At 46.6% G+C, this 11081-nt stretch overlaps 2 protein-coding genes across 2 annotated transcripts; both read left to right on the top strand.

Moving 5' to 3' along the window:
* Positions 1–232: 232 nt before the first annotated feature.
* Positions 233–4864, top strand: LOC124652315. Its single transcript, XM_047191339.1, has 3 exons — positions 233–3339; positions 3536–4344; positions 4440–4864. Exons 1-2 carry the CDS (start codon positions 233–235, stop codon positions 4104–4106), a joined length of 3678 nt encoding a protein of 1225 aa, XP_047047295.1. The 3' UTR covers positions 4107–4344; positions 4440–4864.
* A 1350-nt stretch (positions 4865–6214) lies between these two features.
* LOC124656767 (CRM-domain containing factor CFM3, chloroplastic/mitochondrial-like) lies at positions 6215–10969 on the top strand. The gene is made up of 10 exons (XM_047195452.1): positions 6215–7486; positions 7640–8093; positions 8216–8346; positions 8760–9110; positions 9236–9392; positions 9480–9772; positions 9857–9916; positions 10013–10102; positions 10298–10412; positions 10540–10969. Exons 1-9 carry the CDS (start codon positions 6215–6217, stop codon positions 10379–10381), a joined length of 2892 nt encoding a protein of 963 aa, XP_047051408.1. The 3' UTR covers positions 10382–10412; positions 10540–10969.
* Positions 10970–11081: the final 112 nt, after the last annotated feature.

Consider the following 11081-nt stretch of genomic DNA (forward strand, 5'->3'; position numbering starts at 1 on the left):
CCGCCCACATCCCCACGGCGACGCCGCCGCGGCGCCCCGCCTGACGTCTGTTCCAAGGTGAGTGCCTCGTCCGTCCCCTTCTTGTACGGCAAAGTTCGTCGAAGGACCGTCCCGTCGCGGGATAGATATATGGCCGAATCGGAAATTTTAGGGTTTGGTTCTTATCTTCAATGTTGGGCACGATTAAAGGTGCCTTTTTTTCTAATCTGGATTTGTAGAGCTCGTGCCAAGGATGGTGGGTGTGGAGCCGCCGCCGGCGCCCGCGCGAACTCCGATTGGCGCGAGGCTGGCGGCCCGTGGGGTGAGGCCGAGGAAGGTCTCCGCCAAGCGTTCTTGGCCGCCCGGCTGCGGCCGCTTCGCCCCTGCCCCGCCTGCCCCCGAGGCCGGCGGCGGTGAGAAGGGCGCCGCCGGTGGCGTTATCGATGGCGGAGTGGAGGAGGCAGCCGGCCACGCCGGCGTTTCCTCCGCCCCGTGCAACAGCGACCTCCCGCCCGTTCCGCCTCAGCCGGAGACTGAGGGGTTGGTGGAGGAGAAGAAGGATGGTGGAGGAGCGGACATCGCCACCGCGTCTGTTTCTTCCGCGGCGTGCAACGGCGACCTCACACCTGCACCGCCTCAGCCAGAGACTAAGGGGCTGGTTGAGGTGAAGGAGGATGGTGGAGGAGCGGACATCGCCACCGCGTCTGTTTCGTCCGCGGCGTGCAACGGCGACCTCACACCTGCACCGTCTCAGCCAGATACTAAGGGGCAGGTGGAGGAGAAGGAGGGTGGAGAACAGGACATCGCCACTGCGGCCGTTTCTTCCCCGGTGTGCAACGGCAGCCTCCCGCAAGCCCTGCCTCTGCCGGAAACAGAGGGGGTGGAGGAGAGGAAGGAGGGTGGAGAGGAACAATTGCCGGACAGTGGCAATGTGCAGTCATCTAATGGCCTTTCAGAGAGCATGGCGATCGAGGTTATGCCGCTGGCGTTTGCTGCTCCGCATAATTTTACTGTTGCTGCTGTCAATGGTTTTGTCGACCATGGCGGGCATGGGGCCGAGTCCCCTCTGATGGAGGGCAAGGGAGGCCTGGGGAGTGATCAACTGGTTATGGAGGAGGATCTGACTGGCAATGGGGGTGGTGGTGTGATGGAAAGCAGAGTTGATTCTGGTGAATTGGGGAGGGAGGACCATGGGCATGATGCAGTCAGAAAGAAGAGGTGGTTAATGTCTGTTGTGAATCCACCTCCCAAGAGGAGAGCCGTCTCGGCTATACGCAAATTTCCCCCTGGCTGTGGGAGGTCTGCTGTTACGGCAACTGGCGGCAGAGATGACAAAGTGCTTGTATCGGATGCCACACCTATCAGTTTTGCCACCGGGGCTGCCTCCGTAGCAGATGCCTTGCACACGGCTCCAGCTTCAGGTCTTGGTGCTTCTCCTGTGTTATTAAAGCAAGATGCTTCTAATAATGAGGCGAAACGCAAAAGAGCAGGGGTGGCAGTTGCAGAAACTAACAAGGCACACGGTAAGAACCAGGAATCTCATGTTGTCGATGGTGTTGTTTCTAGTGATTTTGTAGGCAGGCAGCCTGATAGCGGCTGTCCACAGAATGCTGTTACAAAAGCTTCACCAAGGCATGGTTTCGGTGAAAATGTGAATGGGAAGAGGCCATTGCATGAAGGGAAGCATGTAGCACTAGTAGCTATGGATCGTGAGGTGAGACGCAAAGTCGAAGGAAGTTTGCAGGAAGGTACAACTAAGAGTCATGGGAGAGGTCTTGTTGATGCAAAGACATATGTCAAGCGGCCAAAGAGTAGTGTCACAATGAGAGACACATTGCCAGATGATATAGAGGTCTCTAGGGATAGCATGCCAAGAAACAACAATTCGGACACTCGGAGAGGCAATGAGCGCTCCAATAGTGACATGAAGCAAGGCATTGCTAAGTTGAAGAGTAATGCCATAGGCAAGGGCTGTTTGAATAGGAAATCTAAGGAGTCTAGGTGTGGAAATCATGATGCGGCCGATCAAATTGAAGAACATGACGATCTGAACTTCGTTGCCGATAAGGTAATTGTACAAGCATTGATGGCCCCGGACAAATGCCCATGGACAAAAGGAAGGAAGTCTATTGGTAGTGCTTCTAGTTCTCTTCCTCCTAGGAGCAAGTCTCTTCCTCGTAGGAACAATAAGAAAAAGGATGATACTCCAAGAAAAGAATTGCCCCCCAAACCGACCCCTTCTATAGAGACCGTTAACAACACAATCGAGGACCAAGAACATTCTTGCTCCGAAGATGACGATGCCTCTATGGCATTAGTTGTTGATGAAAGAAAGAAAGAGTTTTGTGTCACCCTCCCTCCTTGTGCTCCTTTTGGGGACCAAAGCGTTGATGCCCGAAGCAAAGCCAAGAAGTTGCTTAAGTTGTTCCAATTGATATGTCGGAAGCTCATGCAAGCCGAGGAACAAGGTACACGTAAGGTTGGAAGAATTGACATTGAGGCCGTCAACGCTATCAAGAAGAACTATGAAGGATATACTAAGCCCGGGCCTATTGTCGGCAATGTTCCCGGTGTTGATGTTGGCGATGAATTTCACTTTCGAGTTGAGTTGTCAATTGTTGGACTACATCGGCCGTACCAAGGAGGTATTGACACTGCCAAGGTGAATGGTATCCCCGTTGCAATAAGCATTGTCGCTTCCGGTGGGTACCCCGATGAATTGTCTAGCTCGGACGAGTTAATATATACGGGCTCCGGAGGTAAGGCCAGCGGCAAGAAGGAGGCGGAAGATCAAGAGCTTAAGCGTGGTAATCTTGCCTTGAAGAATTGCATCGAAGCTAAGACGCCGGTCAGGGTGACTCATGGGTTCAAAGGTCAAAGCAAAGGTGAAGCCGGGAATTCTAAATCCAAGCAAGTATCGACATACACTTATGATGGGCTGTACATGGTGGTGGATTGTTGGCAAGAAGGAGAAAAGGGGTCGATGGTCTTCAAGTACAAGTTGAAAAGGATCCCGGGTCAACCTGAATTAGCTTTGCATATAGTCAGGGAGACAAGGAAGTCCAAAGTTCGGGCAGGTCTTTGTTGTCCTGATATATCTCAGGGAAAAGAGAGGATTCCCATATGTGTGATCAACACAATTGATGATATGCAGCCAGCACCATTCAAGTATACCACCAAAGTCATATATCCACCTTCATATGCAAAAGAAACCCCAAAAGGTTGTGAATGCACCAACGGTTGCTCTGACTCTAGTGGATGTGCTTGTGCCGTGAAGAATGGAGGGGAAATCCCATTCAATTTCAATGGTGCAATTGTTCATGCAAAGCCTCTCATATATGAGTGTGGTCCATCATGCAGGTACGGTTCTTTTCTGTAAGTTAACATATCCTAACTAGATGATTATAGCCATTTGATTTTAGTTTAGTTGTTTTTTGGATCACCAAATTAAAAATTTCTTTCACATTAGACAACTTGGTTAATTGGTTAAAATGAAATCACACAGTTCTTTTGTTAATTATTAGTGAGCTAACCAAATGCTGGAAATTACATTCAGGTGCCCTCCAACATGCCACAATAGGGTGAGCCAGCATGGGGTAAAAATTCCACTGGAAATATTCAAGACAGGAGAGACAGGCTGGGGTGTAAGATCTCTCAGTTCTATCTCTTCAGGCAGTTTCATATGTGAGTATGGAGGTCAGTTATTGCAAGATACAGAAGCTGAAAAGACAGAGAATGATGAGTACCTGTTTGATATTGGTCATAACTATGATGATGAAGAACTTTGGAAGGGTCTTCCATCAATGATTCCAGGTTTAGAATCTTCTACCCCTGAGACAATGGAGGAAGCTGTGGGCTTCACGATCGATGCTGCAAAGTGTGGCAATGTCGGAAGGTTCATCAACCATAGCTGTACCCCAAACCTGTATGCACAAAATGTCCTCTGGGACCATGATGACAAGAGGATGCCGCACATTATGTTTTTCGCTGCAGAGAACATTCCTCCGATGCAAGAGCTGACTTACCACTACAATTATACAATAGGTCAAGTCCGTGACAAGAATGGCGAGGAAAAGATAAAAGAATGCTTGTGTGGTTCATCTGAGTGTTGTCACAGGCTCTACTAAGTTGTTGGTGACTGGTGATGGTAATGTTCATATTCAGTGGAAATCAGTCCTATCATGGCAGTGCTCATTCGCTGTGCCCTTCTGGTCACTTTGCACTCGCTGATGACATGTAGTCTTTGTTTTCTGTTCTACTAGAACTCTTATCCGTTACTACATTTTGAAGAGCATATGAGCTAGAGTAGCTCACCCTTTTCATCTACCTAAGTGAGACTTCAAAGGAGTAATTTGAAGCGTCTAGGTATGTTTTACTGTTTCTTCTCTTTCTCAAAAGGAAATTCTACTGTGTATTAAATGAGGTTTGACTGTTGGTCTTTTATGTGATGAATTTTGCAGAACCAAGCATTTTGCCCTTTGCACATTCTCCTCGTGAAATCTTCGCATGGTACTGAAGGATACAAATGTGCAGTGATTAGCTTGTTGGAGCTTCGTTGTTTTTTGTAGGTTAGTAGTTGCATCAACGTAGTAGGATAGAGGATAGCCACAATTGTTCAGAGCTGCGCAGGCCTGAGTTCCGCTCTTCCGATGCCTGGGGGACAAACTGCATGACAGGTTGCTGTGAAATGCCTCTGCATAAGGACTGCCCGCATCATTTTGCTCAGTTGTGGATCACAAGGCTGCAGCAAGCTGGTGACTGAAGTTGTGGATTCCAATGTTCTTTTCTATTTTGTGTTTAAAAATGACCATCTTGGATCAAAAGCTTTCCTTAGAATACTGCCAGCTCTTCCTGATTGTAGTGTTATTTTGCACTACTATCCGATAAACTTTCTGTAGAGCTGCTTTCTGATGCCAGCACACATTTTGCAGCATGAGGCCAAATAATATTACCAGCTGTTTGAGGTTCTATTTGGTCATGCAGTGGAATATAACTGTCTTTTAGTGAAAACAATATTTCTACATGTTTGTATTCTGTTATGTTTGTTGTTTCGTGAATCCTGTTGCAGGATCAACATTGCTCTCCTTTCTAGTTAGATGATAACCGATGATTAATATGGAGAACCAGGTAAGAAACTAAAACGTGTTGGATCTTGGCATATCAAACACACATGCACGATATACACTGGAAAAAAGATAATCCAGCAGCTGAAACCATGGCTACCCCTCAACAAGCCTCTAGCTCTTATCCTAGGCCTGAACCATACCCCTCAACAAGCCTCTAGCTCTTATCCTAGGCCTGAACAGACTGAACCTACAACTACCTCTCAACAAGCCTCTAGCTCTTATCCTAGGTCTAAACCACCTGAACCTCCAATTAATATACCATTGGTACTGAATATGACCACCACTCACACCTATTCCAGACCTTTAAACCGCTGACCACCTAGACCCTCTAGTAGTAACTACAAGACCCAATTACCAAAATAACCCTCTCTATCCCCCTCCCTGGCATGAACACTTTTTTCCAGCCACCTATGGCCTTCCAAGACTTAGTTTCCCATAAACATGAACAGCGTATTTAAATATATTGCATATTAGTTGTCGCTGATTTCTTATAGGTTACTACTAAATCGGCCAGTGGATGGGCGGGTCATGCACTACGTTTTGAAGGTGACCGATGGTGTGTGGAGGCGACGGCCCGGGAAGGTGGTGTTGGTGATTTGTGCAGAGCGTGGCGATTTTTTGTTAACTAACCAGGCAGTTTTTCTTCTTCTTAACTTTAATCTATATATCTTATAAAGCCAAAATCACACTAACATCCAGATGTTATGTCTTAACATACAACCTGTCCGCATCATCTCTTTCTTTTATCCATCCAATTATTCATGTCACCCCCACATATTTGTTAATTATAGTTTAGATTTGCAATGCAACCACATCATCCATTCATCTAGACATCCTTTATCCATATTATCAACCTTTAGCCATATCACATACACAACCATTTCACTTAAATTTAGAAACTAGGCTATTGTGACCAATTAAATCTTAGACAAATTCATCTTTTATGTATCCTTCTAGTTTATATACTGCAAAGTCATTTTAGAACATAAATTTCAGCATAGTAAAAGCAATATGGGCCCAAGGCCCACAAGGTAAACCCCCCGATATCTCCTCGCTCGCATCATCTTCCCCGCACCCACATCCTGCCCAAGCTCCGCTCCTCCCCTCCAATGGCGCTGCTCTTCCCGCACCCCACCCTCTCCCCCAAACCTCCCTTCCCCTTAACGCGGCCACGGCGTACCACCTGTATCAGCGGCGCCTCCTCCGCTCTCCCTTCCGCCGCGGCGCCATCCCCATCCACCTCCTCGCGGTACAAGGCGCCGGCGCCGGACGGCGGCGCGGAGGTAAGTAAGAAGAAGAAGAAGAGGAGCCTCAAGCCTAGCTTCGAGGACCAGGCCCTCCGCCGCTGGTCTGCGAGGGCGCCCTCACAGCGTGCCTCCTTCCCCTGGCAGCAGCCGCGGCCGGCTCACCGAGAAGACGAAGCCGCGCACGCCCAAGAACCCACTAGCGCCACGTTGCGGTCCATCGTCGAGTACTTCGACTACGACTCCTCGGCTGGTGGTGTTGATGTTGGTGTTGGTGCACGAGGCGACAGAGGAGCGGGCGAGAGCAAGAACAGTGTAGCTCTCGGCGAGGCGGCACAGGTTCGGGACGAAGAGCCGCGTTCCCAGCCGAGTTATCTGCTCGGGAGCCGGCCGGTCTCCGCGCCGTGGATGCACGGGCAAGAAAGACACGCCGCCGTCGACCGGCTGGTTTCGGGTCCGGCGGATGATGAAGACGAGGAAGAGGCCGACAGGAACAGTGTGCTCGACGATGAGCTAGGTTCGGTGGATGATGACAGGAATGGTGTGTTCGATGATGAGCTAGGTTCGGTGGAAGAAGACGAGGAATGGGTGGACAATGTTGCGGTATCGAAAGAAGAGCCAATTGCCGAGGACTTAGAAGGGGAATTGTACGAGGATGAGGATCCTGCCTCGCCGACAGCAAATTCTTCTTTCCAGCTGGATCCTATACTGGACCGAGGTTCTACAGGCAGTGGTTTCGATGTCAGTACTAGACGAAGCAGTGTAAGCTCAATCGTCAACACGTTGAGGAATTCCATGGAGGAAAGTGCCACAACTGGGCGTTCCGACGCGGAAGATTTCGTCCAGAAGCTTGGTCCAGTGCTGCTTCCATGGGAGAGGGAGGATGCTTCTGATGGCGGCATGCGAAGGAAGCATAGCAATTCCGAGCTGGCAGAGAGGACTATCCCGGAACCGGAGCTCCGGAGGCTTAGAGATGTGGCGTTGAGGATGAAGGAGAGGATGAGGGTTGGTCCAGGAGGGGTTACTCAGACCATTGTGGAGACCATCCACAGCAAATGGAAGGTGGATGAGGTGGTCAAGATGAGGTTCGAAGGCCCTCCAAGCCTGAACATGAAGAGAACTCATGAGTTGCTAGAGGTACCTATTGCTATGGCCTTTCTATCCTCTTTGATTTTGCCTTGTCACTACAACCATGGATTGAGCCAAATCATGTGCTGTTCTTGTATTTTTTTTTTTTTTTCAGTTTAGTGGAATCTGATATGCATTTGTGGCCTTGTATTTGTCAATCAGGACAGGACTGGAGGAACTGTGATATGGAGGTCAGGGAGGTCCATTGTCTTATATCGAGGGATGAACTACAACCTTCGATGTGTGCAGTCATATGCCAAAACAGCGGAAGTTGATTCGTCTCAAGAGGCTGGTGATGCCATTAGTGCTGTACCCAGCTCCTTGCAAAAGTCAAGTGCAAACGACGTGAATCGAGTGATATCTATTGTGATACCCTCTCATGAAGCTGCAGAAACATTTGATATCGATAGCTTCTTGGATCAGTTGGGACCACGGTACAAGGATTGGTCTGGTCGCAGCCCCATCCCTGTGGATGCTGACTTGCTTCCCGGTTTAGTTCCTGGGTACAAGCCACCATTCAGGCAACTTCCTTACAGGACTAAAATTAGTTTGAAAGATAAGGAAATGACAGCTCTGCGTAGACTTGCAAGACAAACTACTCCACATTTCGCTCTAGGTACTGGAGTGGAGTTGCTTGATTGCTGTACTTACTTGTACTCAATCTTCAATTATTTTTCCCCTCAGAAAAAAAATCTTCAATTATTTTGTCACCGTTCTTAATAACATGTTTATGGATAGGGAGAAACAGGGAACACCAAGGCCTAGCTACTGCTATTGTTAAATTGTGGGAGAAAAGTTCTATTGTAAAGATTGCTATAAAGAGGGGGGTGCCGAACACATCCAATGATAGAATGGCAGAGGAAATCAAGGTAAAACACACATATTTCAATATCAATATGCCACGTTATCTGAGTGCTTAACGGTACACAAGATTGTTTTATAGGCAGATTTTCTGCTTTTGCTTGCTTATGAGGATGCAATATGTTAGCCATTGCCCCTTAGTATTGTTTCTATAATTCATGGCATAAATTATACTGTTGGAAACCTTGAAGAGTCGGTTGGGGAGAAAGCACTGTTTCACAACAATGTAGCAAATGGAAAACATTGGGCATCTATGAAATAGATGTTGTATTTCCTTTTCACACTGTGCTATGTTTGCTCTTCTCCTGCTGAATCTTCTGAAGTGTGTTTTGAACTCATTGTGTCCTTCCTCGTATTGCAGCCTATGCATTTTTTTTTCTGTTAGAACGTGTCTTGAATCTGTGTAATAAAACACTTGCAGAAATTGACAGGAGGAGTACTTGTCTCGAGGAACAAGGAGTATATTATTTTCTATAGGGGAAATGACTTCGTAACGCCTAAAGTAAGGCAGGTATTGGTGGAACAGCAACAACACGCAATCACTCAGCAGGATCAAGAAGAGCTGGCCCGGCTTAAAGCATCAGCCTCAATTGCTCCCATCTCCAATTCATTAAAGAACCCTCTAGTTGCTGGCACTCTTGCAGAAACCAGAGAAGCCACATCTCGATGGGGGGAATCACTTAACGATGAGCTGAGGAAAAAGGAGAATACTCGCTTGATTTTGGCAAAACATACCTCTCTTTTGAGGAACATGAAGAGAAAACTGATTTTGGTATGTTCTTGTAGAGAAAAAAGTCTATATTTTCCTACATTTTCATTCATTCTCTCCTTTTTTAGGAAATTTTTGGTTGCGATCTCAGTGCAATAATAAGTTAGTAACAAGTCTTATGTGTCCAGGCGAAAACAAAAGTTGCAAAAGCAGAGATGGCTTTGGCCAAAGTTCAGAAATATCTGTCTCCAGCAGAGCTTCCAACTGATCTGGAAACTGTTACAGATGAGGAGCGTTTCTTATTTCGCAGAATTGGCCTGAAAATGAAGGCCTTTTTGATGCTTGGTACAACTCACTTTTCACGTAACAGTTGCATTATGGAATGCATAGGATGAACAGTGCATGATTTACCTCAATGTGTTAATTTTGTAGGCAGACGAGAAGTTTTTGATGGAACTGTGCAAAACATGCACTTTCATTGGAAGCATCGAGAGTTGGTCAAAATTGTTGTGAAGGGGAAGACCTTTGAACAAGTGAAACATATTGCTATTTCTCTAGAAGCTGAGAGTGGAGGCGTGCTCATTGCACTCGACAGGACAACAAAAGGATATTCGATAATTTTCTACCGTGGTAAGAACTATAAAAGGCCCGAAGTTATAAAGCCACGGAACCTATTGACAAGGAGAAAGGCAATGGCGAGGTCTATTGAGCTCCAAAGGCGAGAGGTAACTCAATCGTAAACTCTGATCTCCCTCTTTTTGTATAATTTGAACTAACCTTTTGTATATCGGATGGATGGACATTTTCAGGCATTAAATCACCATATCTCAGTTCTGCGACACAAGATCTGGAAGATGAAGTCCCAGCTTGTAAGTCAATTTGTATCCCATTTCATTGGATCTGAATCTTGAACTGCCATGTAAACTCTTCTTGATGATGCACTACATGTTTGTTATCATCATCAGGTACAGATGAGGGCAGCTGGGGAAAGGCAGGATGCAGGGTTACTCCAAACAGTTGACGAGGATTTGTCTTCAGATGATGATAATATAGAGGTAAAACATACATGACACCTGACTGGCATAGCAAAATACCCAATTAGAGGATTCCCTTGCAAGCACTCTTTGCTAGTAGAATGTGCAAGTGCCCATGCGTTTCACCTCAATATCTCAAGTGCTCTTTTTAACAAGTTGCTCAGAGCAGTTGCTTTTGAAAACTTAGAGGTTGATAGGTAGTTTCTGCTATTGCAGGATGAAGGAGATGAAGCTTACCTGCAAACTTACATCAGCGACGACGAGGATGATGCTGACAATGATTCCAACGAATATCTCTGAGTTGTGGTAGTTTGAACTGATGAAACTCCAGGCCAATGTTCTTCCCTCACATAGACACAGTTCAAAACAAGACAAATTCGGTTAGGGCACACTGATAGCATGTAGTTCTGAACTGAAGATGTTAGCAGTATGTGGCTCATATGGCTCCTTGCCAACAGGTCGAAGTGTAACGCTGTTGCCGATAGTGAGTTCCAAAACCAACAAGGCTGCAACCCCAGTGGCATCATTGTTCTACAGATTCAACGAGGTTTCCTCTGGCAAGCCCAAGCCAGTCTTTCTTGGGAGGAGGAGGTCTGCAAGAGGAAATCTAAACGAGGCTTCGGTGCGTTCCTCTTGCAGCAGCTGTAAATTGATGTATGTAGTGTTTGATCTACTCTACAGATTCTACTGATGCTGGATATTTCTGGAAGGCACTAGTTTCTGGGGAGTTTGCAGCGCTGATGATTTCCTCCTGAACCATTGCAAAATTCTAAAGTTCATGTGTTTGTTTAGGCGTTTGGATCCAAACACATGTTTTCACGTGGTTCAGGAATTGTATTAGTACAAAGTTTGCAGGATTGCACCGTAAAAATATCTATACTTTCATTCGACTTTCCTGTAATTTCTTATGCTATTTTAGAGCATCTGATCCACATAATTTCCTAAAACACAAAAATATGGAAAACATCGGATTACAACTTTTTTTTGCATTTTATGAAAT

The sequence above is a fragment of the Lolium rigidum genome, chromosome 5, assembly GCF_022539505.1.
Source record: "Lolium rigidum isolate FL_2022 chromosome 5, APGP_CSIRO_Lrig_0.1, whole genome shotgun sequence".
NCBI lineage: Eukaryota > Viridiplantae > Streptophyta > Magnoliopsida > Poales > Poaceae > Lolium > Lolium rigidum.

Coding starts and splice junctions, on each gene's coding strand:
- LOC124652315 (XM_047191339.1), top strand. CDS start 233: ATGGTGGGTGTGGAGCCGCCGCCGGCGCCCGCGCGAACTCCGATTGGC. Junction 3,340..3,535: donor GAGTGTGGTCCATCATGCAG/GTACGGTTCTTT, acceptor AATTACATTCAG/GTGCCCTCCAACATGCCACA.
- LOC124656767 (XM_047195452.1), top strand. CDS start 6,215: ATGGCGCTGCTCTTCCCGCACCCCACCCTCTCCCCCAAACCTCCCTTC. Junction 8,094..8,215: donor TACTCCACATTTCGCTCTAG/GTACTGGAGTGG, acceptor GTTTATGGATAG/GGAGAAACAGGGAACACCAA. Junction 8,347..8,759: donor GAATGGCAGAGGAAATCAAG/GTAAAACACACA, acceptor AAACACTTGCAG/AAATTGACAGGAGGAGTACT.